Raw genomic sequence first — 25993 nt, 5'->3', positions numbered from 1 at the left:
AGTTTCTGACCTACTAAAATGTATTAATTAATAAAACCAGACTTTAAATAGACCGGTATAGTCACAAACGAGATATAACTTAAAGCGATAACGAAAAACAAAAATTGCCTGTACAAATAGTGAACGCAGCTGTTATAAAAAATAACGATAATGATTGTTTTCTTCAATTTCTAAAAGTCCTTAAATTCTGTGAAAAAGTTGGTCAAAGTAATTACAGCTTTGATGTTTTAGAAAGCTATATTTGGAAAAGTCTGATTCTTTTTCGTTCTCATAGATGTCGCCACGCACCCTATTTGCGCGCTTATGTAGGATATAATAGAATTGCATATAGGCGTTGTATAAATTAAAACGTTAGGAAGAGAACAGAGAACTGCCTGTACAAACAATGAAATACAGGTGCCATAAAAACCAGCGTTGATGTTATTCTTCTTCAATTTTCGAAAAACTTTTAAATTATAGAAAAAATGTTGGTCAATGTAATCACAGCTTCGACGCTTTAAAGAGCTATGCGAGAGGAAGTTTAATTCTTTTTCGTTCTCATAGATGTCGCAACGTACCCTATTTGCGCGCTTATGTACAATATAATAAAATTGCATATTTACGTTCTCTAAATTAAAACGTTAGGAAGGGAATAAAGATTTACCTGTACAAATAATGGGACAGGAAACTTTGTATTCAATTTGATCGATATTACTCGTAACAAACAATGGTTTGTTAAATGTATTATAGTCAACTTTTGACTACTTAACATATTTTAATGAAATGTAAAAATGTGAAAGTAATTTAGTGTACTTCGATAAATTCATTCCGAGAAATCAGTAGCTTTTTTTCCCTTCTTTGTTTTCATTTGCTTTATGCGACCCTAAATTATGAATCCAGGAAAAAGATGTGAAAGTTTCAAGTTGTTTTTCCTTCTGTAGAATAGAAGATACATATTATATACAAAACTTGGAAAATTTTAGTTTTTTCCTGTGAACCCCCTAACTCATGTGAAGCAAAAATGCATTATTACTGTTATTTCATTTGTAACTAATTCATGCAGGAAACCTTCTAACAGTCACGCAGGAAATAAAGAATATATTTACCTGTGTCACTGCATTGCTATAGCAACCGATATATCAACTAAGTTGTGAACTGTCAAATGCTTCAGAAAAAATTTGTCTTTTTAAATAAAACTTTTGATAGATATTAAAATGTTAATTTATACATAAATGTGTATAAATTGTAAATAATATTTAAGACTAGCAAATTTATGATTTTATAGCTTCTGTATAAATAAAATACTATCAAACTTATCTTTAATTTGCAGTTATGATTACAAAAATTTAGACTCAAAACAAAACGTATTGATAAAAATGTTAATAAAATTTAAGTGTTTTTCAAGAGATATATTATAGGTTATTTGTATAACGGTTTCGATGTTGACAGTGAAAATAAAGCAATTAAAGGATAATGTCACTGTACTTTGATACGCGTGTACAAAATCCAGAAATAGCTTCAATTAGTACTCATGCAATTTGGCACGTCAGTTATCCATTGTTAGCAGTTGCATCGTATTCTCAAGATAAGGGTGGTTTTGTTACTATTTATGATGATCAAGGAGAGCCTATTCAAGATGTGGAATCACCAAAACATTCTGTGGCTCAGGTTACTGCTATTGGATGGCACCCAGAAAGGCAATGGCTTGCAGCAGGATGGGAAAGCGGAGAATTACGGGTAAAATAATTTAATAATTTAATTTTTCCAAAATAATGAGAACAAAAGCATTTCATTTAGATTTATATGAATGGCTGTTTAGGTGTGGCCAGGTGATACTGGTAGCAATGAATTTAATATAGTAGTTACTCCACATCGTGATCCTATTAATATTCTACAATGGAGTCAACACGGAGGAAGATTGGTATCTGCAGATACTTCTGGATCCATAGTTGGTTGGAAAATTGACTCAAGAGGTCAATTACTAATGACATTTCATCACGAATTAAAAGATTCATTTGCACAAATAATTTTTAAAACCATTCCACCGAAACCAACAATTGATATAAGGTTTGTACACAGTATATTTCTGTTTTATTGTATGAAAATAATTGATTAATATCAATCACTTTCAGTGGTTTAGCAAAAGCAGCAGTTGCAGGAGATGAAAGAGCATTAGATATGTTTAGTTCTTGGCGTCCTAGAACTGCTGCACCAATAACTGTTGTATCTCAAAAGGATAACCATGCTTTTTATATTGGGACTACTAATGGTGTGATATATTTTGTCGACAATCAGGGACAATGTACGGAAGTACTTAGTACAAGTGGTGCTGCATTACAGTTTCTATTACATCATCAGACTAGAGATTCAGTTATTATTATGACAGAGGGTTTGAACATAGGACATTTTCAAGCAGATCCTATCACTGGACGTCTTACAGAATTAACAAAAGTGATGACCTCTTTCATGAATGCTTCTCTAATACATTGGCTCTATTTTATATAAACTTATTATTCTTTTTTTAGGTGAGACTTATCAGTAGATGCGATATATCGCAAGCTACTCCAGCATTATGTTGGACTGGTGGAAATACTTTAGCAATTCTTACAGGAGAACTAGGTGTTCGTTGTTGGGATCTTCATACCGGTGATACCTATGTATTGACTCCGCCAGATTCATCTACTGGAAGTATTGCCACACCACAAGAGATCTGTACAAGCATATCATTTTGTAAAAATAATGGTACTGTAATATTTCATTTTGTTTGCAGTACAGAATATGTTCAAATAAATACATTGCAAATATTTTACAGGCACTTTGGCTGCTGGAACGAATTTGGGAACAATTTATTTATGGAAACGAAAAATTGAAATAGATAGTGACGAGAGTAGTTGGCCAACTGTACCAGAGTCTTGTAGTATTCATGGTACAGTGAAACAACTAACATGGGGTGCTGCTTTATTGAGAAGCCCGCTTCTTGCTGTTAATTGTATCACGAATGTATTTGTGTTGCATCAACAACCAATGTGTGCTGCATATAATGATGGTGTTTGCGCTAGTCAACTTAGTCCTACTCAGATTTTGGTAGAGATTAACGAGATAACTTACATTTTGAAAACTGATATTCAAGTACAACTCGTTGCTGTTAACAAAGAATATATTACCGTTTCATCAGGTAGACAAATTGCGTCTTATAGAATTCACAAGGAGAGTTCCATAAATATCGCTGTAATTACCAGTTTTACTTGTGATACGGAAAAAATGTTAATTTACGATCATACTTTAATCGTTCTGACGCCTGTGGTCATACAACTGCGATCAGTGGAGGGTACAATTATTCAGATACTACCTACATTGCCAGAAGAAGGTGAACCAATCACAATGGATCTTACTGGACCATATCTAACAGTTGCATCTTTGAACGGTATATTAAAAATTTGGGATTTGAGTAAGCGGGAAGCCAAATTGCATACCAGAGCAATGGCGACTTATGAAGCGATTAGTGATTTTGCCGAGATCATTGAGGCTAGATGCAATGCGGATTGTCGTTGTGTATCCATCACTGTTGCTATGGCTAATTTGATGCCTAGTTCAACTTTATACATTTGGGATATAGAAAGCGACCAAATACTCGAATTTGATTTCGCAGCATCTGATGACATTGACGAAGATAGTACTTCTTTAACCGTAAAGTGTAGAGGAAGATTGGTTACTGCTCATTGTTGGGACGTTGAAGATCCTAAGCTTTTGGTATGTCGTGCTCAAAAATTGGAGACGCGAGATTCCAAGCGTTTAGCGAAAGAAAACGATGAGATTGACTCTACCATTTTAAACGCTACTGTAGTTTTAGTATCAATGTTTGCTACATCGGATCATGGAATAGTTGTGCAGGATATAAAACCAATTAAAGATGAAAATTGTAGAGTGTTAGGTGTGCAGACTCCACACATTATTATTTTGAACTCTGAAAACACAGCGGATAGAAATAGTAAAGTGGAAAAATTGCTTATGAGAGATTTTGAAGAGCTAGGTATATGCGATGCAATTACAAAGAAAGCTGTTTTGGACTTCAGTTTTCATATCAGCGTTGCTAATATGGACGAGGCTTTCAAGGCGATAAAGTCTATTAAAAATGAAGCCATTTGGAAGAGTTTGGCCAGAATGTGTGTGAAGACGAAGCAGTTGAATATGGCGCTTTTGTGTCTGGGTCATATGAAGCAAGCTAAAGCAGCGAGAGCGCTTAGAGAAGCTATGCAAGATGATAGTTTAAATCTGGAAGCTAAGGTGGGTGTATTAGCCGTGGAACTTGGTTTGTATAGTGATGCCGATCGCCTTTTCCGGGAAGCTAAAAGACTGGATCTGTTATGCAAGGTTCTCGAAGCTCGCAATAAATTCAAAGAAGCCATAGAATTGGCATGTAATGAAAATAAAATTTGTGAAAAGACATGTTATTATAATTATGCGAAATCACTTGAGCAAGAAGGTAAAATAACAGAAGCTATTGAGATGTATACTAAAGCGGACTGTCATAGGTTCGAGGTACCGCGGATGCTGCTTGTGAGACCCAGGGATTTGGTAGCGTATCTGAACAATTCTGAGGATCCAGAAATAAAAAATTGGCATGCACAATATATAGAATCAACAGGCGACATGGAGGGAGCTTTGCGTTTATACGAACAAGCTAAGAATACTTTAGCAATGACAAGATTACTTTGTTATTTTGGTAGAGAGGATGAAGTTAACGATTTGGTGTCTCGTACAAATCATGCTGCTTCTGCATATCACTTAGCTGCACATTATGAATCAAAAAATATTGTTGCACGAGCCATTCACTTTTATACTATTGCTAAAGCTTATACAAATGCAATTCGATTATGCAAAGAACACGATATGCATGAAGAATTATGGCCCTTGGCTGTATTGGCACCGAGGCAATCGCAAATAGATGTTGCAAAATACTATGAGGAAAATGACCAGCCTGATAAAGCAGTTTTACTGTACCATAAAGCTGGGTTACTGCACAAAGCTTTAGATATTGCATTCAAAACCAAACAATACAGTGCTTTGCAGTTGATCATTATGGATGTTAATGCAGATTCTGATCCTGCTTTAATAGAGAAATGCGCCGAGTATTTCGTTCAGAATGATCAGATAGAGAAAGCCGTGGATTTACTCGCCACGGGAAGAAAATACTTGGAGGCTTTAGAACTGATACAACAGCATAATATTCTATTATCCGAAGATCTTGCGGAAAAGATGACACTGGAAAAGACTGACAATGATGCGAGTCTTGAAAAAATTCGTATCTCTATATTAGAACGAATCGGTGAAATTGCTTTTGAACAAGGAAATTATCATTTAGCGACGAAGAAGTTTACACAAGCTGGCAATAAACTGAGAGCTATGAAAGCGTTACTAAAATCTGGCGATACGGAAAAGATTTGCTTCTTCGCTCAAGTTTCCAGGCAAAGAGAGATCTACATCATGGCCGGCAATTATCTGCAGTCGTTGGATTGGCAGAATCAACCAGAGGTGCTGAAAAATATAATCAATTTTTACTCCAAGGGAAAAGCGATGGATCTTTTGGCCAACTTCTATGTTGCCTGCGCTCAAGTGGAAATAGATGAATTCCAGAATTATGAGAAAGCTCTCGATGCTTTGAATCAAGCCAGCAGATGTCTTGCAAAGGTGACCAATCCTAGGGATCCCGATATTCATAAAAGAGCCGTTGATCTGGTAAACAATAGAATGGCAACGATTAAACGGTATCTAGACATTAAGAAGTATGTAATTGTGTTCACATTATATGTGGTAAGAGAAATTTATAAAATAAAATTGTTAATGAAACATAAAATATTGTTACAGGTTATTTGACAGGGGCGAAACGGGAACAGCAATGCAACAAGTTCGTCAGCTGCTCGATTCTCAAGGATCTGATTTGGAGCAGTCAGTCCGTCGTGGTGATTTGTTTGCCACCATAACGCAGTATTATATCAATATCGGCGACACTGATAAAGCACGCGCTGCGATAGAGGAATTAAAGCGTTTAGTACCTGGGATTAATTTGAGTTATTATTACAACGTGAGCATGTTGGAAGCGCTCGGTTACAAAATGAAAATCGAACGAGAAGAAAGCTCTGACAGAGAAGACGATATCGAAGAGCTCTTAGGCGAATAAATATATTAACTAGAATAATATATGTATATACATTTCTTTTTTAACTCGAATTAACAATCCGTCCAGGAATGTGATTGCACACGTTAAGCATACGGCGTTGTTTGATTAAATCTAAGATATTTGTATAATATTGTAATTTGAAAAATATAGCGTGGATAATTTGTGCGATACGAAATGTTAGTATTAGATTATGGTTCCAACTATAACCATTATAGACAATTAGAAAAAAATCATCATTTAACGTTTATTAATCAGACTTATACAAGAACAACCTTATTCCTTAATATTTCACATCTTAGTGAATAAGAGTTTAAAAACAATCGCAATGTAGACGGTAATTAGCACAGCTCGTGTGCTATCAAAACCTCGTAATAAGGTACAATAAATAAACGTATCGTACAGACAACGAAAATAATGAAATATAACACACATTTGAATTATAATCAATGAATAAAAAATATAAGAGGAGTCAAAACGAGCGTTTCCGGTGTGCTTCTGCTAAAATATCTTCCACGGTATCGAGTCGTATCGCGTTTTCGCTGGATTGAATATTGTTACCCTACCTTGGTCCAACTCTAAAAATTCCTTCAGTGATACAGTTTTAATTTTCACCGCGCGAAACAAAGTAACGATCAAGAGTGTCCCAAACGCACCGAACCAAGTGGAACATTCAAACAGCCTTCTCTGGTGTTGGCTTTTTGCATGGCGATGCAACCTCTGTCTCTGGCTCTTCGGCTTTTCTCTTTTTGCGCACCAGATGGGATATGTCACTAGCTGGCTTTTGAACTTTCGGCGTAGACATGGAATCGCTACCACTTGGGCCAGCACCGTTCGAACAGCCGCCGGCCACTTTGCTCTTAATACCCTCTATGACCAGCTTACAAGCCTCTTGCTTGAAATCCTTCATGTCAGAGATCTTTTCTCGGATTTCTGGCAATAGCTCTTTCAGCTCCTGTATCTCTCCCTCGACCGTGTAAAAGGAATCCTCGGTTTTGGGCGGCTCTTTCAGTTCCTCGAGTTCTTTGATGCGCGTTTCTAACAATTCGGTAGCCTTATTGAATTCTTCGATGCTGGCATCGAACTCGTTGCCCAAGGAATGGGCCAACGCGAGCTGATAATGAATTTCTGCTATTGCTCTTGGTTCACGAGGTTCGATTTGCTGCAAGAGCTCCAGACACCGGTGCAAATCGTTCAAAGCACCCTGAAAGTTTCCTCCTTCCATGGCCACCTCACCCAGGAGACGATAAGCGTCGGCCAGCAACTTCCAACCGGGCTGTTCACGTTTTAATAGGACCAGTTTTGCCAGTTCCAGAACTTCCCAGGCCACCTTTAATTCCAACACAAATATACATTCGATTACGTAACTCTAAATATCAGTTGTTTGTTGTACGATAGACATCTACGGGAGACGCAACGCGTTTCATTAATCTTTCGTGGTCTAGTTTCGTTTCTGCGTTTGCTTGCACAGTTGTGCAGTAACGTCTAGACTCTAGTTTACATCGATGACCGTATCGTAATCTTTTATCTCAGATAGGAATTTTTACCGTGGAACGGTAACGCGATATTGGATCGTGAAAGATTAACAACTATAACCACGGTAAATAACGGAAAATTAACGCAAGTAACCTGTATCTGTGTATACCTGTAAATTATTCACTTCGTCCTCGTCGTCTTCCTTCCCGATATCTTCAGAATCGTTCTCACCGTTCTCCTTCAATTCGCCATTCTGTTCGTTCGAACACGAGGGTCCATTAGCGTGATTCGTTTCCTTACTGGAACCAGCCGCGGCTTTCTCCTCCTCCTTTTGTTTCTGCTCCGCTATTTTACTATCGTCAGTTTTGTTGGCGTCCGATTTTCCCGCCTCCTCCTTTTCAGGTGTATTGGACTCGACCGTACTCTTCGCGATTTTCTCATCCTTCTCCTCTTTCTTCTCCGGTTCGGGTTTCACGGGTTCCTCCGCGGTTTTTGATTTGTCAGCTTTACTCTCAAAGCCTTCCTCTTTCTTTGTTTCATCAGTAGCAGCTTTGTCCGCGGGCTTTTCGTTCTCCTCTTCCTCCTTTTCGTCCACATTGCTAAGTTTCTCGTCTTCGACTTCCTCCTCGTCCTCCTCGTCGTCTTCCTCCGCGTCCTCCGTGCCCGGCACTCCACCGCCCAATACTCCAGCTTCTTCTCTCGCCAAACCGAGAAGAGCACGGCCATAGAGTAGATAGGGTTCACCGAGTTCATCCGCAGTGTCCCCGTGTTTTTCTGCGAGCAGCTGGCAGGCTTGCGCCAATGCGGTCACAGCCATGGTGTAATCCCGTACTAACAGGTGCCGTTTCCCGTGGGATATCGCGGTCGCTGGATCGGTGAATGCTGCACTCTCGGCGACGTCAGCCATCTGTAATGGGGAAAAAAATAAAAATAAAAGGAATTGTCGATACAATCGGTGTCAAATTAACGAAAGTTTTTTTCACGGTGATCATTCGAGAGGTTACTGTCTCTCGTAGAAGCCCGAGGAAATTAGTTTTCACAGTTCGTTGTCCACAAAGAGTTTTGGACGGAACGAACGATCGGTTCCTTCGAAATTACTATCAATTCGGTAAATAAGAGTAAGAGACTCTTTCGATCGTTCACCTACGATAATGTCCAATACTCTAATGTTCCGATGCGATCGAAACGTGTACAGAATATTCTATTCCACGAGTGATACGTGTTACGCTTTCCACGTGAGTATCATTTAACCCTTTGAACTCGAGAGGAGATCCTCGATCGCCACCTTAATTCGGTGTACTATTTTCGATCCGGGAAAATCTTCGTGGTTTGGAATTCAAATTCGAATTTAAATATTACGTTCTTGTGGACTGTAAACGCACGTACGCCAAGTACACATAAAAATGTTTCATTCCGGATTGATTTTACGACTTGAAGGATTCTCTCGAGCAAGTTTCTGCTAGCGAAGAAGCCTCGAGTGCAAAGGGTTAACGCGAGAACGCGTTTCTCCCCATTGATACGCTAATATCAGTGTCGATTCGATAAAAATACAGAGAGTACCGAATATCGTGCAACTTTGACTGTTAACCGTGAGAGTATCCCGGACAACGTGTCTCGAATAACGAGACATTTGAATACCTGCCGTGTCGGTATTAAAGAGATTGTAAGCAGGTCGTTAGCGGACAATCGACGGTGTGACTTTCATACAAGCAGCCTGTTGAGAAATTGATCGAACTGCTTGGTTGTAGGATTTGGGTTAGTTACTTGGTTTGGCTGGGCAATGATTCACTCGATCCAACTGTTCAGTTGGAAAATCTGGAATGGTTACTTCGTTAGATCGGACGATGACTCGGTCACTCGCATCGTTCAGTTCGAAGATTTAGGCTCGGTTACTTCGTTTAATCTGACAACGATTCGATCGGTTTAACACCGTTTAGTTGGAGGATCTAGGGTTGGTTACTTTGCTCGACCAAGCGACGACCTACTCAGACTACTCGTTTATTTAGAGCATCGTAATTGGTTACTTCGTTCGGCCGGACGATGATTCACTCAGTCTACTTATTCGGTTCGAGCATCCATGTTGGTCGCTCCGTTTCATTTGGCGATCATTTTGAGTAATATACTATTTACAGAAGATCGGTGTGAAAAATGATCGGTAACGTTAAAAATAGAACGAAGGAAACCTGCTCGAAATACCCTAAAACTCTATTTAGTTGGAGAATCTAGGGTTGGTTACTTTGCTCGACCAAGCAACGACCCACTCAGACTACTCGTTTATTTAGAGCATCGTAATTGGTTACTTCGTTCGGCCGGACGATGATTCACTCAGTCTACTTATTCGGTTCGAGCATCCGTATTGGTCGCTCCGTTTGATCTGACGATCATTTTGAGTAATATACTGTTTACAGAAGATCGGTAACGTTAAAAACAGAGTAAACGAAGGAAACCTGCTCGAAATGGTCTAAAACCGATCGGGTCGAGACACTGGTAACCGAGTGGGTGACGGCCTACCCGCAATGGAATCGTACGACAAATCAGACTCGATTGAAATACATTCTGCGCAAAACGGCGATGCGGAGAACAGGGAGAACCAAGGAAGCTCTGATCGTTCGCAAACTGGACGGTACGGATACGTGGTGTAAGGGGGTCAATTAAACGAAGGGAACGGAACCAAAGTACGGTGGGAAAGGACGTGAAAGAAGGAAAAGAAAGGAGTGGGACGGAAAGGGCTGGAGAGAAGCAGAAGCGGGGTGTCCGCAGCATCCGGGTGGGGTGGTCGGTTGGGTGGTACGTCGGTCGATTTTCGTGCGCTTCGACGCAGAACGGAGAGGGCGTCCTGGTCGTTTGCCCCCTTGCCGTGGCGGAGGAGACTCGCCGAAAACAGACGGGCTCCGGGGGTGTCGATTGGTCAGTGCGTAACTGGCGACTGTCGGTGCGGTGTGCGGGATTCAGTGGGGTGCCAGCGGTCGCCCTGGGCACCACCTGCATGGATGGAGCCTACTACCCGTGTACCCAGGGGCCCTGGTCCGCGTCTCGTTTTCCTCGTTGGCACGCTTGCTCTCACTTTCGCAGGTAATCCTCACCACCGCGACTTCGACGACCGACGACACCGACCGAACTTTTAATCGCCCCCGAGCTCAGTTGCGTCGTGTTTTTGTTTGGATACGTTCGTTCGCTCGCTCGCTCGGTGCAACCGGCACGCGGTTTGCGAACAATCTTACGTAACAAACGATCCCACGGATCGGTTGTTGCAATCGTGAACGATTAACCGGAACGGAGAAATCTTCCATCGATGCAGAGTTTCGTTTCGTCTCGTTTCGTCGTGTTTGTTCGCGCACGGGGTGTTTCTTTGTTGCGCGATCAGCTGATTCGAAGAGTTACGGTGTTTTTCCTTCCACACGGTGCTCGAACGCGGTCATACCACCGAAGGATTTTGGAGAAGCGACCGAACGATTGGAGAATACTTTTTCACTCGTTGTTTCGATTGATACCGCGCGAACGACGAATAGGTGATATCATTCTCCGCGCTCGGTGGTACGAAAGGAACTTGTCAATAGCTACAACTACGAGTGTGCGGAGCTAGGTTTCGGTGTGTCAAGGGACGTAATCGATGACTATTCCTGTCGGTGTATCGATTAATTATCGCATTCGAAGCTTCCGCGAAACGGATCATGACCAAGGAGAAACGAATCGATGCCCCGTAGGAGCACGTGGACAAACGTTTGCTCTCGTTGCACGCCTAAAACGCTCCTTCCTTCCTTCCTTCCTCGGATTAACGTTCCGATGGACAATAGAATCGGTCGCGTTCAACGGTATCTATAATTTACACGGATAAAATCTATCCTCGCGGGCTTGTGTTCTCCGGCACTCGTTGCGCGTTTCCAACTAATCGAACCATCTTGGTAAACACCGCAATCGAACAGCGATCGGTAAAAATACGCTGTTCTTTTTTAAATCTCGTATCGTTTCGCAAGGTCGATCGCGTAAACGATTATTACTTGTTCGCGCTTTCGACGATCGGCGAGATTTATATTTATAAGGAGTTTCTTGGAATTCGTTCCTCGCGTTCCGATCGTGCACTTGTGCGTGGCCGTCGCGATGCTCGTTAGCGTCTTTTCTTTATCGACTCGAAAGTTCTCGTAACACGGTCAGCAACCACCGGTTGAACTCGTTGCATCGTGTACTTTCTCACCCAGAGGACACGGTCACTCGAAAGAAGTGTTCCCGTCCTCTATTATGCTCGAGGGCCCTTGTTACCGGATTTCTTATGCAATAAAATTTTCGCGTCCACATATACACACACGCATACGCGTCCGCACGAGTCTGCTGGTGACGCGCGGAAAACGACGCCTCTTATTAACTGTCCTCGCGGCAAGTATTAAACGCGGAAATTCTCGTTTATTGTCATCGATCCCGACCAACGTTCCGCGCTCGTACCCTTTAATCTCTCGTAATGGGATCCGTTCGTCGGACAAAGTTTGCGAACGTATCTTTCTGCGGGAGATTTATCCGATTGTTACGAGAAAAAGAAGCAAAAGAAAAAAAAAAAGAAAAAAACAACGCGTGGTTTAGAGCCAAGTAAACGTATATACATACATACGCGTATATTTCTGTGTAAATGTCAGTCGGTTTTGGCGCAGAGAAGTTCCAGCGTTCGTTTTCTCCCCGTGTTCGGAGCACGGTCGCGCGAATTTTTATTTCTCGCCTCTCTCGAAGGTAAATTAATATCAAGGTTGAAGAATTCGATTAACTTTCCTCGTCGATTCGTTTATCGTTGTATCGTCGGGGATATATACAACGCGGTGTCCGAAAATAACGGTGGAACATTTTTTTATCGCCGTATCGACTCTACCCTACTCGAGAGTTCGTCGAGAGGTGGACACCCGTTCAACGATTCCCGATCGGGTGACCTCTTTGGGGTTACCTTCTTCCCGAGTGTTCGTGGACCGGCAAGGTCTGCTGCAATCTCGAGCGCTTCGTAAATGTTTGAAACATTGAACCTTCGTCACGGATCCACGAAGACGAAGGCGGCGGTATCTAGCGGTACGGAGTTCACGGATCATTTTCACCACAGTTGTTCGCGTTCCTCGTGATCCTCTTGCGCGAAACTCGGGACTTGGAAGGAACACTCGAGGATTGCGTAACTTTTCCCGGACATTGTCTCATTATCGTGCATACCGCCGGAGGGTCGATCGCTGTTGTCCTGCAGGGAGTTACGGTAACGAGGACACTTTTACGGAAAGAAGACACGACATCGAGTAGAACGATACATAGAACGTAACGGCGGCAATTTTCTACGGAGAAACTTCTCGTCTTGTCTGTTCCAGCGACTGCACTGTTGTGTTGCGCGATAATGTCGGACCATTGGGAAGAAGTTGGTTGGGATAAGGAGGTTCTGAACCGCGCGAACGTTACTCTCACGTGGTACTTGGACGGGCAGGTGGCGATGCTGGGATCCGCTTCCGCCCATAGAAATCATCATTCTGGCAGACGACCGACCTTCCTTGTGCCAATGTACGGTGGCATTTGGATCATGTGCGTTTCGCTCACGGGTAAGTGATCCTTGCTAACGATTCACGTAAACATTCTACGACACGGTCTTTTTAAAAATTTCCTCGACCTGGTCCCGTTTGGAACAACACGCGTAACACGATGGACTCGGTTCCTTTTGTTAACACCAGAGAACCATCAAAGGAGTCAATTTCACCTGTTTTGAACTTCTTTTTGAAATTATTCGATTATTAACCTTGCTTACAATATTCGTGGACAATTACCGAAATAGAGAACTAATGGTACGAGTAAATTAATTTGTCCTTTCCTCGTCTAACTACTGAGATACCTGTGTGACCCGAGACAAATTGGAGTGCGTCCATTGTCGGTAGTTCTAGCGTTAGGTACATCGAATGTATCTTGAATTTAGGATCCTTGTAATTTGATCGTTGTAGTTAACGACGAAGAACTCGTGGATTTGGGCGGTTCGGTTGTGCGACTAGATTACAATAAAAAAATGATCGAAAATCGAATTCTCGCAATAGTTGTTTTCCAGTCACGTCGCGGATGAAATTTGCCTCGATCGTGAATACAACGCGATAGTTGGTTCTAGACCACGTAGAAGTAGAGGAAGATGGTGAACGTTTGTAAGAAAATGAACCGACCTTGAGCAAGACTGTTCCATAGGATACAATGAAACGAACTCACGGTAGAGGAACGTTTCGATATAACGATTACGAGAGTTCCACGTTACTTTGAATACGAGAAAGCCAGCCCGAGAGAACTTCTACAATTACGGGTTAGACTATTCGTCACAAGTGTTGAGACATCTCGACTTTTCATTCGTTTTTGCGACACAGTTGGACGAGGATTAATTGTCCTGTAACGATCAACCTTTTGCCGGGTCCGAAGTAACTGTTCCGTGACCTAGACCTTAACTTGGTTATTGTTTTTACGTTTCGCGGTTCTGTGTACCGGTTACAAAACGATTCTCGAGCAAATTTTGCTGTATTTTCTCCAGTTGCACCACCTGATTCGAGACAGGTAAATTCCAAGTTTCAGGTGATCCGAAACGAGTCGTTTCTGTGTTTCATTTTGTCGGGAACTTTCTCGCGAGAATACTTCTTCTGTGTACAATTTGGACGAGCGAGAAGCTCGAGGATTCGCTTTCGAAGATGTTCGTTCGTCGTTAACTTTCACAGAAAGTCAGTGTTGCAGCACGTGAGTTCACAATGACACACGTGTGCATACCGTTTTCACGTAATCGCATCGATGTATCTAGAACGACGCGGTGCTGTACGAATGCGTTCTATATGTGGATACCACCTTGACTCTGACCAAGCTATCGACCAGTCGATTAGGATCTGAAACATCGTACTGTCTACCCAGGCATGCCATGACCGTGAATATCTTGGATGTTTCTTCGTTTAAAGTTCCTACCAATCACTTTTAAGGTCCGACCCTTCGATCGAGGTATCGATAAATGTGAATACATTCGTGCTACTCGAAGGATTAAAAACGAAATTAAGGGAGGCACGAACCTCCGATCGAACAATTCTAGTTCCGTTGATTGTTTGTCGTTCGTTCGATAACTAATTAATAACGCGTTATTCCACTCGAGAAGAAACAGAAGAGCCACAAAGGCATACTACTGCGATTTTCGCTTTCAAGTGATAATCGTTACAACGTATTCCAGTCAAGTGGAATTATCTCCTCGTTGCTTGTGTTTATACAGTGAGGTCATTACCAGTTTCGCTTTATAGTAAGATCAAAATCATTACCCACACTTAAGCGAAGCGATAGTTACTATTTTATTAATCTATAACGCGAATTAATTGATAAAATACATAATCGTCTCGATTCTGATTTCGTTCAAGTTTATTCGATTCGAAACGATTTTTAATCGACGGAAGAAACTGCGATGTGAAAGACAAAATGTTACGTTCGAAGTGATCGAAATCGTTTGTATGTTTCCATAAACGTAAATAACGTAACAGTTAAGATGTTACTTGGAAGGTGTACGAAACGAGAGTTTAACGCCAATTGATGAAGTTTCTGCGGAATAAAATCTATATAAAGTCACTTTACCTTGAACAGAGTCACGTGAAATTGAAACCTGCGTGTTTATTACTCTTTTGCCGGAGAAAGAGCGCTACTTATTACTTAACGTTCTGAATCGTTGGCGTTCATTTTCCAGCATTAATTGCTAGGCCACGTTTGAAAATTTACATAGTGCGGTTGCGAACATTTGTATAAAAATCTCTAATTCCTTGTTCGTTTTTCCGTCTTCGATGTAAAAGGATCAAAGGATGGTGTAAGAAAGGAACGACACCGTGTACCTTGTAACTTTAAGAGGAGTTGATCAGAGTGGTTTCATTGTCACGAAAATGTCAAAATGAGAACGATCGAATGTTATTTTTACGCGTGACGACACAGGAAGTACTCCGGCTGCGACATTTTTCATCCGTAGTGTATCTTTATTTCTTCCCGTTCTACGAGACACGCCTAGTAGTGTAATCTTATAAAATCGAAGGAAAACTGTGTCGTTTTTCCCGAGGAGAATGGACAAAGTGGCTCAGAAAAAGTCAATCGTGGAAAAGTACAGTCGGGCGTGACGCAACAAACGAAAATACTGCTCGTTCCAAGAATTGCAACGTGTAACGCGAAGCGATACTTTTTTTTTAACGATTAATTGGACCAATCTCTTTGTTTTATGCAGAAAATAAAGTAGATTATGTGTGCGGTCTTAAAAACAAACTTGCCTGTAATTATGTCACATTTAAACGTAACGTTTGAACGTTTCGGTCGATATGCATGTACATAGAGGAACCTCTTCAGGGAAGAATTATAAAAAGCTGACACAGTTACAATTAAGTTTCTCCTAAAAAGAATAATAATAGTAAAACAATTGAAACACAATTTCTTCTCTCGCTATCAATGACCAAGAACAAAATTTATTCCATGTTTATTCTTTATTTTATAATTATCGATGTCATCATTTTTATGGGACAAATTTTTCGAATGCAGTTCTTTTTTTTGTGCAATCAAAGGAGACTTCTTCGAAAGAAATTTCGCTGTGTAACAGTATCGTTATATTTGTCAGTAATAAAATAATTTATTCAATTTTGATTTTAATTTTTTGAAATATACGAATTGCGGCACGTTATCTGTTTTTTTTTCTTCCTCCAAAGTAGTGGTACGTTACTAAATTTGTTTTTACAAAATGGCTTATTTTATGCACAATAAAATATAGAGACTCGTTCGAAGGTTCTCAAATATTTTGAGAATATTCGTTCTGGAATACTTTTGTCTGCACAGCAACAAAGGAGATGTTCAACAAACCACGTTTTAGAGTCAATTATAGCGAGTCCTCGGAAAACGTGAATTCGTGTATATTTACGTGTTTCTACCTCTATTTTTGTTCTGGTAGACCTAATGTACCTGTGTATGTATATATGCACATTAAATAAAGCTTTCTCTTCAATTTTTTCTCTTTATAAAGATGTATATACGAATCTACTTAACTTTAATTAACTTTCACCACGAAAATTGTATACCAAATGCATTCTAAGTAGAAAGAAAGATCGGTCCTGGCGGTAATTATTAATCGTATTTAGATCCGACGTGTTTAAAAGTCAGCCTTCGAAAAGTTTGCGATTAGGCAAAAATTTGTCTACATCGTTCGCAAAGCTTTCACCGAACGGTACCACGTTATTTTCAAAAGGGATAATCATGGTGCAGAACCAGCAAAATCGAATAATTTTAGTCAATATTTTAAACATTATATTTCCTCTCAAATGCTTCGAGCGATCAAAAACTCGACGATCGCAAAACAATGTTCTTCTTTGGACGATTAATTCCGATGAAAAATGATTGAAAATAAAACGAATATTTTCGTCTAATTCCATTTCTATTTTATCCTAGGAAGAATGAATTTTTATCATATCGATAATTGGAAATAAAGAAATAATTACCGAGCGCAAAGATAAATTGCAAATGTGATCGTGTTCTTCGACTCGTCGCCCTGTTAAATCGTTCCCTTTAAACTGATCTTTCTTTCCCCTTGTAACGCATCGTGTTCGTACAATTCGATCTACAACGTATTTGTAAACATCGTGAAAGTATTAACCGCGCAAGTCGAGAATTTGCCGTACATAATCGATTTTCTATCTCTGCGTACCTTGTAACCAGCGTTTCAATTATTTCACGTTTGAAAGAGCCACGGTGCTCTATGTTAATCGTTGCGATGCGGTCTTGTCGAGCACGACATTCCGCGGTGAATTTTTCAAGCAAATTTTTGCCGCGACGAACGAAGCGAAACGTTGAAATTTGCAACGCAGCGAGTAACGAAATCGTTTCCGAGTGTTTCGCCGAGAACGACGACGGTGTCGAACGTTTAATTGAAAAAAAAGAAAGAAAAAGAAAAAAAACTCCCAACGGGACGGAAAGTTTGACTTTCCACGAGGAAGATCTACCCAGCTTCTGGCGATCGTGTCTCTGCACGTGTAGGCGTGCAATCACGGTTGATTGTACATTCCGATCGTTCAATTTTCTCGCTTCATTGAAAACGTGAGGAGAAATGAGAACCGCAACTACTATTTCAATCTTTCACGTTCCTCGTTTAACCATCTTCCAATGAATTTATTACAACGTCCAAGCCCGATAGACCATAAATTTCTACCATTCGAGTTTCCTTGGCGCGAAAAAATTCCAGAAAACGAGCGAGAGTGGAAGAACCGATACGTGTATTCGCTGTGTCGAAAGGCACGCGTTGATGCGCTGATGAAATATACGCAACAGTTTTCAAAACAGTGTCTCGCGAAGGAAAAAAGAAGATTGGTATCGAGACTGTTTCAACTCTTCGGATCGATTATACGGAAACGTACTTGTTAAGTATCCGAGTTCGAGTGTCTTGAATCCTTTTTACTAGAGTTTCACGGTGCGAAAGAGATTCCGAAATCGCGGTAGAAATGAACGAACGGGGTCAGAGACGATCTACCTACTCTTTCGGAGACTTAGCGTTTAGTTGGCGAGCGGAATAATTTTCTACGAAAGCTTTTGCACGATTGTCGCGTCGAGCTTGCATCGTAACTCATACGACGATCCGTTCACGTGAGATCGTACCGACCTTCGAAAAGGTTTGGGAAATTAGAGTCACGCGTGTGTCTGAATAATTTGTTCGTTTATTTTTTGGGGAACTTCCTTTGATGGTTCCCGGTCACGCCAAGCACGAAGCGTAATTTAAAGTCGACTGTGCACATGTCTCGAAGCTGCTCGACCTTCTCACGAAAATCAGCCAATAAGTCTAAATACATAAATCCTGAAGCAATTTTGCGACTGTGACGAGTTCCCCTCTCTACGTGCAATTTAAAACCTTTCTCTGATCAAATGTTTGAAGACAGTTTACAATTTTAGGACAGCGATATTGGTTCTTAAACCGATCGTAACGGAGTAATATAATTTTCGGACTAAATTCGGGTAAAGCAGTGTTTTTGAACAATGTGTTTCAACGTGGCCTTTTTGGACGAAATTCTCGGATCGATTCCAGTTAAAAATGAAACTCGAGCATCACTTTCAATCGTATCGGTGAAAATTCACTGCTGTATTCAGTGGTTCGGTGTCTTTCGAATCACAACCAAAAGGAACTGTATTTCATTGCGCAAATTATTGAGAAAATCTCAGCAACTTTTCAGTTACATCGATCCGTGGACAAAATTCGCTTCAATTACGAACTCAACGTTGACTGGCTTCTTTTAGGCCACGTACGAGTAAAAGAAAGTCGTCTTGAAAATTTTCGAGAAACTTTTTGTTCTGCAAAGCTGCGCTCGAACGAATCGTTCGTTCGTGTTTCGTCGAAGGAGAATCGGCTTTTAAATTTACAGATAAATTACAGTCGGAAAGTTCCCGTACAACCGTGATCGATTCGAAAGTTTGACATTCGTTGAAAATGCTTCGTTGTTAATTATCACCGGTGTACACCGAAGCGTGTTATTCGAGTTCCTAACGAGCGTGTAAGTTTGGAGGAGAGTAACCTAGACCCAGTGAACTTGGGTCGATCTATTTCTGCTTCGAGATTTATTATTACTCAATTCCCGAAGTTTCCACGGCCTCGACGGCTTCTGTTCCTCTTCTTGACATTTCACGGAAATCCACGTTCAAGTTCATCCTCTTCAACGAGCCGATAGTATTCGGAATCTAATATCGAATCTCACGCTCGAGCTATTCCGCGCTCCTGGTCCAAGTTAATTCGACTACTCATCAGAAATAGCGAGTTAATCGGTCATACGTAAAATTATCTGCAAACGAGAATTCTACATGCGGGTAAAAATTGACCGTTACCCTCGAATTAAGGCCACCCAATACACCTGGTTCGAAGCCATGTTCTGCGCGTTCGTTTCATAATCTCAACTGAATCGGAAGCTCGCACCAATAAAAAGCAATTAATTATCCGTAATTTCTATACACACCCTCGATACACTCATCGATTTAGAATTAATTCAGTATCGCGACGAGAATATATAGCCGTACAAAAATTCCTCTTAAAGAAACCATTGGATCCAATCAAGGGTAAGGAAAAATTCTATAGCGATTAGAGAGATCGCAAGTACGAATAATAGGGCCGACACGGATATATCTCGACGTATAATCAGAGTAATAAGAATTATTTTATTTCCTAAGAATTTCTCTTTACATCTCGTTTAGATTTATTTTCTAGTCTACTAGACTGGATTCTCTTTATAATTGGAGCAATAAGAATTATTTTGGTTCTTGAGAATTTTTCTTTACGTCTCGATACCATTGAGCCACGAATTATTGGAGATGATATGTCCCCGATCTCTGAACAAACATTAGTAATAAAACTTTGACCGAATTTGGAACGGTACGAAGATCGCGTTACCGAGACGAGCGTTAATGCGAAATGGTGATAGAAAATGTTTAGCGTTGGAGTCGTTGGGTACGGCGAAAAATAATATATATAAAAAAAAAACTCAGAGCGACCGCGTGTATCCAATTTCGTTCGAACGTCACAGCGTGGAAAAACGTTCGCAGAAATAATATAAATAATAATTGGAAAAGGGGTAGGCGGAAGTAGAAGCGAGTGAAAATGTGTGTTCGGTGTTGTTTCGCGGCGTTGAAACGCGTCGAGTTCCCATTTCTTTTTACTTCTCACGTTTCAGAGGAGGAAATACGACTACTGGGTCAGGTAGGTTTTCCGCAAGGGAGGTGCATTAACTACTTAACGCCCGACGAAGCACACGAGGAGATCCGCGCCGCCTGGCAAAATCGTGAGTACAACCGATGTCTTCTTTCTTTTGCTACGTATTTCATCGATTCCTGCCATTCAAAAGAGTTCCAGTCGCACGGAACACCGTGGCGATTAAAAATGAACTTGACGACGGAATAATATTCAATATCGTCTCGTTGAAATAATTATTCCGAACCAAAAGCGTAATATACGTTGTTGTATCGATCTTCCAGTCCAATTATGGACCTCGCACGGTTATGCAAAAAACGCTATGAATACTGTAAACAGCGGCGATAAAATTATAATTTCAAGAGTTGTGTACTTTTTGTATCTAAAAATCGTAAAATGTATGCGTGTATATATATATATGTATATGCAAATATAGATCAACCGAGGGAAAAAATGATAAACGAAAACGTGGCTGTTTTCTTCGCAACGATAAAGGAAGCTAAAATTTGGAGCAATAAATTTGGAGCAGATACAAATTATGAAGCGAAAATATTATCACAAATATTAAATTATTATCGGTTTTCTTCTCGAACGCTCCGACGCTGTCTGTTATGTTCAGACAACTGCTTCAAAATAAGTACCCGCGCACCACATGTGACGCACAGAACAGAGAAGGGATTAAAACTCTGCATTATCTGTTGTTTCCGTTGCAAAATCGTATCATTGCGTCCACCGAATAGAACCGCGTTAGTCGAAACAGCAATAGATCAAGAATGGTCGTCGTTAGTCGGAAAATATTGCCAAATATGCTTATTATTGCTATCGTAAAATTTCCCAATAGGTGACCCGAGTCGTACGCACAGAGTACGTATCGTTGGTATTCGGTGTAGATGAGTTTACTTTGGCGATTACGTAGTTCGAAACGTTCGTGGCCTTAAGCACTTGCAGAGAGTACTTACGTGTCCCCATGAACAGAATAAACTTATGCCGTACATCAAGTTTTTGGTTCGGAGAAGCCCGTTATTACGGAGAAGTTTATCGAGTATCTCGCCGACCGAGTGCAAAGGTTTAACTTAAGACCGACGTGTGTTTATCTTTTTTTTTCCCCAGGGATGCAGAATTTGAGTATTTCCTGTTCTCTAGTTTGCCTGATTATTCTGAGCACCGCGGTTCTCATTGGATTTTTTGGATTGTGCAGGCATCAAATATCGGCGGTTCTCGTTACGGGCGTGATGTACCTTCTGGCCGGTAAGTTTATCAACGATGATCAACGTGTTTCGAAAAACACGGCAGATAGGATCGTCGTAACGATAATCGCATTAACCGAGCAAACTTCATCGGTGCAGCGTACTGTGGTTGCGGTCGACAAGCTCGGTGACCGCAAGGATTTCTAAGCACTCGTGAACTCGACCACAAAATAAACGGTTTGTTGTAAGGGAAAACGCTAAATACTGTTACGAAGTTGCAAGTTTTCAGCGAGACTCGAATCACCGATGAATGCTGCAATTAGCTTGTACCGATTCTGGTTTCGTGCGTCTTCGATGGATGCGTTACCCTCTCGCTAGATTCGTATCGTGTTGTGTAATATTTATTTTATCCGCGCGAACGAAAGATTTCGTTCCTCGAATTGTACGCGAAACGTTTGGAATATTTGCTTTAGATAAAACGACCGAGCACCCGTAATCGATGATCGAAAGTATTTTAATTTAGATTTCTTCGTTAAGTGCTGCATTCGATTGTGAATTAAATTAAACTCGTTCGGTGCTGCATCGAAACGAGCTTTCGATACTATTTCGATAACTTTCTACGAACAAGCGAAGGTGTTATTTTATTTCACCACAGCCTCGTTTTGCGCGATAAAAGGCAAATATTTCTTATCGCTGATAAGACGTTCCCAGACAAGTTTTTTTTTCTTCTTAATATCGAAACTCTGCGACACGAACGAATTAATTTTAAATCCCGTTGTATCAATTACGCGGACGAGGAGTCTTTCTAACATGGAACAATTGTTGCAGCTACGTTCGCGTTGTTCACATTGACGATAATTCATTTCAAGAGAGCCCAGGATCGCGGAGCACGAGTAATACTGGATGGCCCTGAGGATGGTGTGATCGGTGGACCGGCTCCACGTAGCGTCCTCAAGGCCAGACGTTTCAGCACCTCCTGGAGCATGGACTTTGGTTGGGGTGGCGTTACGCTTTGCGCCCTCGCTTCAATAGCGTGGATTTTGCTCAGCAAAATAATGCGTTTCAGCCCCATCGCTGCTATGATAGCGTAGCAGTGGGAGGCCTTCGAGGTCTAAGGTCGTTTCCAAGAGTTATGATAGAGTTTCGATGTCGATGACCCTTTCTAGGTGCTTTGGCGCAGGGAAAAAGAATGTTCCATCCGTTATGGGAAACAGATCATAGATCTTACCGTGTTTCCGCTTGTTCTAAATTTAAGGTGAACAAATTTATGGATAATAAGAAAGTTTATTTGTACGGTGTGTGCTACACATTGCGAAGAGAATTCAATGAAAAGGCTAAATCGTATCTTAAAAACTTAAGAGTTTTGGATAATAATGCAAGAACACCGATACTCGAGCAGAGTATGCAATTGGGTTCGACATCGAGACAAATTCTGAGGGTACTTTTTCCAGAAATGAAATAACAATTGAAAATGACCACCTCGAAGGTAAAACTGTTTTGCATTTACCCGCAGGTAATGTGCATCGCATATTATTTGTCAACCTTCTCGAACTTATCTTGAATTCGTGCAAGGCATGACAAGGAGTACAATTTTTGTCCATTACTCTGAACGCAAAGTTTTATACAATTTACCAAGTAATCTCTAGTCTTTGACAAAGAAAACATAAATGGTTGAGTAAAGAGCTATATGCGAAGAAGGACCGTACGAGATTTTATTTGTAAACCAAATGGAATTTCTATGTATTGAATTTTCTACCTTTAAGTTTCTCATATTTTAAAGTTTTGTACATTTTCTACGAGTTTTCATACACTTATGTTGTACCTGAATCTTTACATAATCTAAAAACCTTCTTTTCATATGGATCTTTACGATAAAAGTAAAATATTTACAAATGCATGAATACAAAATAACCTTTAGGAAAGGTAAGCTTTTTATTTTCGACCGAAGCATTACATTATAACACTTAGAACAGTGTAAACGTTTACCTATGTTTTAATTTGCAGTCAGATTAGTCAATTAATGCAAAACTAACAAAGTCTTACTCGTTCTAGTCTGTCTATTTAGATATACTTTTAACAATCTTCTAAGACGATCCTTTACGCAAAGTTGCAATAGAGATTTTTAAGTTTACACGAGATTTTGTTGATTTCAATTTGAAGTATTTTTACACGTTTTAGAAGTTGCAGGAATATTTGTTAAAATTTTGTTTGAAAATTTAAATACGGAGCATAATATAATATAGATGCCTATAGTATAATTCGATCGCCTTATAATTAGAGAAATAAGCATGTTTGTAATATGCATAGTATAGCAGTAAACTTGTTCGAGCCAATGTAAGCAACGATATGCGTGTCTGCAAGAAGAATATAGCTTTTGCTACGACTTGTTACAGTGAAAAAGAGGACTTATGCCAGCAAAAATGTATCATATACAAAGGATTGTGAATTGCAATTCGTCCATTAAGATTTAAGGAAAATATAGATGCTTTGAAGAAAAGTATCTATCGTACTTGGGGTTCAAGTTTTGCTAGTTCAACGATTAAACGGGAAAAAAAAATACTAATAAGCTTGCAAAACTTTTCTCCGAGTGTTTATTTAAACAAAACGCATTTTTCTGATAATATTTTCTTGTCATATTTTTTACCTGACCCTTGTTATTTGTTATATCGGAATTAATGTATCATAAATGCAATAAAAAGAATGAGCTATGTATAAACAACACCGATACTCTGACTTTCCACTTTCCCTGTATTCAACTCCATGAATAAATATTATACTAGGGGGCAATGGATGCTTTCACTTTTGTCGGTTATACGGTAATACGTTCAAAATTAAAGTTACAAACAGTAATTCTTTATCAATAAAAGGTTATGTTTTGCAAACAGACTTCGTAAAAATATGGATCTCGATGGGCAAACTCACATATACAACGTTCTGAGCGATACGAATACTTGAATACGGGGCACGTGACCAGTCGTTAGAAGTGTATGTAACGCGGGACGTGCTATACATCATGTTCAATAACATCTTATACATATGCACGTACTAACACGTCACGTCTGCTCACGGATTCAAACAGATTATATTTTTTGTGGTGGTAAACAACAAAGGTAGTAGAAGCGTGAACTCATTGGAACTCGAGAATGTATGTACAAAAATAAACTGCGCGTTACGAACGATATTGCCCGTTAAAACCGTTCGAACATGAGCAACCTTATTTCGTGAACGTGCGAAACATCTCGTTTCTTGACACCTTTATTCCAAAGAACACATTTAACGACTATACAACGACAAGATCGAAGAGAATAATAATGCACGTGGAATGTAAATGAAATGTACGTACCTTTATTTCGTTCGAATTACTTGAGGTTTGACGCTTTCTTAGCAATAGATACACTTTCACTATTCCTTGTGAGTCTTGCGCGCAAAATTTCGTGTATCGCGACCTTTACTTTAACAGTTACGCTTAAATTTATATACAAAGAGTCAGGAAGATTGAACAGAACGACCGTTATGCCAAACAACGGTTTATTACCGGCACGCGTATAACTTGTGCGAGCGTCAGGCACACAAGAGCACAGCGATGCGGTCAGCATCGATGTGAACGAAACATCTGACGCGCATGCGCATTCGTTTTACCGCCATTTCTCACCTTAAGGCGGGATGCATTTATTTTAGGAATGTAGCGATTTGAATTCAATCAACTTTTATAGCAAATATATACTATAATTAGGTTCTAAAAAATAATGTTTAAATTAGTAACATTATTACCTTCTTTGAATGTTATTATTTTTGTCTTCACCAGTGTCCAAGTAACGAGCTCTCGTATTAAAGTCAATTCGATATATCGAACTTCTTAGATGTAATTTAAAATTTTTTAAATAAAATTTACATCTTTTCTCGATTATGTCTATTGTGACTACAATAGTAACGTAAATTCTGATTTAATTTTAGAGAGGCTAATAATATTTTTACAAATATTGTTATACATTGTGATCGATCGATATACATCGATATTCAAGATCTGCGCGTTGAAAACTTTTCGAATGTATGCGCAGCTTTCCCCCATCGGTCCTGGTCGCTTCACTGCAGCACGATGCTCCGTTGTTGTACGAATTTACAGAAAAATATGGCGAATTATTGACTGCGAATTGGTAAGTGTTGCCATTGTATCAATTATTTATGCTCGAAGAAATAGAAAAATACATATAGAGTAAATACTATGAAAATTTAGTAACATTTCACATAAACGAAAATCCGCCTGGTGCAGGCACAATTACATTTATATGTTTCGAATAAAAACAATTTGTTAAACGCCAGTAGTCAAAGTTAATTGAAAATTAAATTTTTTCTTACGGTTCAATTGAATTTAAATCGAAACAAATGTATCATTTCATTTAAATATTTAAATAATTTTTTGTTTGCAATTTCGATCAAATTTGCAATTATTATTTTTGTAAAAATATTTAATTTATGTAGAACACTTAATGA

At 39.9% G+C, this 25993-nt stretch overlaps 3 protein-coding genes across 5 annotated transcripts; 2 read left to right on the top strand and 1 right to left on the bottom strand.

Annotated features, from left to right (window-relative positions):
• The first annotated feature begins 662 nt into the window (after positions 1 to 662).
• Rempa (intraflagellar transport protein rempA) lies at positions 663 to 6626 on the top strand. 2 transcript variants are annotated; one of them, XM_076305477.1, is made up of 6 exons: positions 663 to 1716; positions 1799 to 2046; positions 2112 to 2430; positions 2505 to 2721; positions 2855 to 5762; positions 5845 to 6626. In XM_076305477.1, the coding sequence occupies exons 1-6, from the start codon at positions 1453 to 1455 to the stop codon at positions 6155 to 6157; spliced, it is 4269 nt and encodes a 1422-aa protein (XP_076161592.1). In that variant the 5' UTR covers positions 663 to 1452; the 3' UTR covers positions 6158 to 6626. The 2 variants fall into 2 exon arrangements, with proteins under 2 accessions (XP_076161592.1, XP_076161591.1); XM_076305476.1 differs by having other exon boundaries at positions 2792 to 5762.
• Positions 6388 to 25084, bottom strand: Nasp (Nuclear autoantigenic sperm protein). The gene is made up of 3 exons (XM_076305489.1): positions 24846 to 25084; positions 7800 to 8537; positions 6388 to 7484 (listed from the first exon to the last, which is right to left on the bottom strand). The coding sequence occupies exons 2-3, from the start codon at positions 8535 to 8537 to the stop codon at positions 6828 to 6830; spliced, it is 1395 nt and encodes a 464-aa protein (XP_076161604.1). The 5' UTR covers positions 24846 to 25084; the 3' UTR covers positions 6388 to 6827.
• LOC143143795 (uncharacterized) lies at positions 10537 to 22608 on the top strand. 2 transcript variants are annotated; one of them, XM_076305501.1, is made up of 5 exons: positions 10537 to 10702; positions 12958 to 13182; positions 20299 to 20406; positions 21426 to 21563; positions 22331 to 22608. In XM_076305501.1, exons 1-5 carry the CDS (start codon positions 10621 to 10623, stop codon positions 22591 to 22593), a joined length of 816 nt encoding a protein of 271 aa, XP_076161616.1. In that variant the 5' UTR covers positions 10537 to 10620; the 3' UTR covers positions 22594 to 22608. The 2 variants fall into 2 exon arrangements, with proteins under 2 accessions (XP_076161616.1, XP_076161617.1); XM_076305502.1 differs by lacking the exon at positions 10537 to 10702 and adding an exon at positions 12392 to 12848.
• Positions 25085 to 25993: the final 909 nt, after the last annotated feature.

The sequence above is a fragment of the Ptiloglossa arizonensis genome, chromosome 2, assembly GCF_051014685.1.
Source record: "Ptiloglossa arizonensis isolate GNS036 chromosome 2, iyPtiAriz1_principal, whole genome shotgun sequence".
Classification (NCBI taxonomy): Eukaryota; Metazoa; Arthropoda; class Insecta; order Hymenoptera; family Colletidae; genus Ptiloglossa; species Ptiloglossa arizonensis.
The sequence above is the reverse complement of the archived record's forward strand: the minus strand, read 5'-3'. Positions and strand labels throughout refer to the sequence as shown.